The 1122-nt window shown below is 48.8% G+C and overlaps 1 protein-coding gene across 1 annotated transcript in view; it reads right to left on the bottom strand.

The window, feature by feature from the left end:
* Positions 1-438: 438 nt before the first annotated feature.
* Positions 439-1122, bottom strand: part of LOC108355326 (uncharacterized) — a gene marked incomplete at its 5' end in the record, with an annotated part of 1099 nt that continues 415 nt past the window's right edge. Inside the window, one exon of the mRNA XM_017606492.1 lies at positions 439-1112. Within this exon, the coding sequence (XP_017461981.1) occupies positions 439-1112 (674 nt within the window). The remainder of the gene's footprint in view (positions 1113-1122) is intronic.

Raw genomic sequence — 1122 nt, 5'->3', positions numbered from 1 at the left:
GTAGTGAGATATTGTTTTCGATGCATTTGATATTTTTTCGCAAAGTTCCGCACAATTCGATGCCCACTTTCGAAGCTCGAAGCCACCTTCTTTCAGGATTTCGGAGACATTTTGCTGTAAAAGTAGCAGCTCTTCTTTGGACGATGTACCAGTGATGAGATCGTCCATGTAAAAGTCTTTGTGGATGACAGCAGAAGCTTTCTCACAAATGTGCGAATATTTTGCGGTTTGTTGTAGCGATCTCACAGCTAGATGAGACGCGGCTGCCACGCCGTAAGTTACGCGCAGCATACGATAGTCTTGTATGGGTAAACTCGGATCTCGACGCCATACAATTCGCTGTAGATCAATGTGCTTCGGTGCTACACATATTTGGCGGTACATTTTCGCAACGTCCGCGGTCACTGCATAGCGATGCGTTCTAAAACGCGTTAAAATTTAAAATAAGTCCTGCTGCAGTTGAGGACCGACAAATAATGCGTCGTTCAGCGAATTTCCGGTGGCAGTTTTAGCCGACGCGTTGAAAACGACCCTCAGCTTAGTGGTAACGCTCGAATCCTTTACAACAGGGTGATGCGGCATGTAAAACATTTGACTCGTTGATTCTGGTGCGAGCTCCATATGATTCATGTCGAGAAGTTCCTGCATGAACTCATTGTAGCGTAGCCGCAGGTCGTCGTCCCGAGCAAGGCGTCTCTCGATGCGTAGTAGGCTTTGGACAGCATAACTTCGCGAATCGCCCAGAAGTACGTCGGTCTTCAGCGGCAGTTCAACTACAAAGCGACCGTCAGGTGCTCTTTGGTGCGTTGTTTCGAAGAGTTCTTCGCAGTGACGCTCTTCGTATGTGAGGTGGGTCTTTTGCGGAGCTTCTTCTAACTCCCACAGTCTAGTAAGAGATCTATCTAACTGGACTTCGCAGTGCAGCGACTGTAGGCGAGGTGCAGCAGGTGCTATTCCGTCGACGCTTCCAAATAGCGTCCAACCAAAGACAGTGCGCTGAGTCATCGGCGTACCAGGTGGACCCTTACGGACTTCTGAGCAAAGGAGCTGTTGCATGACGTCCATACCAACCAGAATGTCGATACGCCCGGGTTTCATGAACTGCGGATCGGCTAAGAATAA

Source organism: Rhagoletis zephyria, unplaced genomic scaffold, assembly GCF_001687245.7.
Source record: "Rhagoletis zephyria isolate East Lansing unplaced genomic scaffold, Rhagoletis_zephyria_1.1 Rzeph_scaffold_44519, whole genome shotgun sequence".
In the NCBI taxonomy this organism is placed as follows: Eukaryota; Metazoa; Arthropoda; class Insecta; order Diptera; family Tephritidae; genus Rhagoletis; species Rhagoletis zephyria.
The sequence above is the reverse complement of the archived record's forward strand: the minus strand, read 5'-3'. Positions and strand labels throughout refer to the sequence as shown.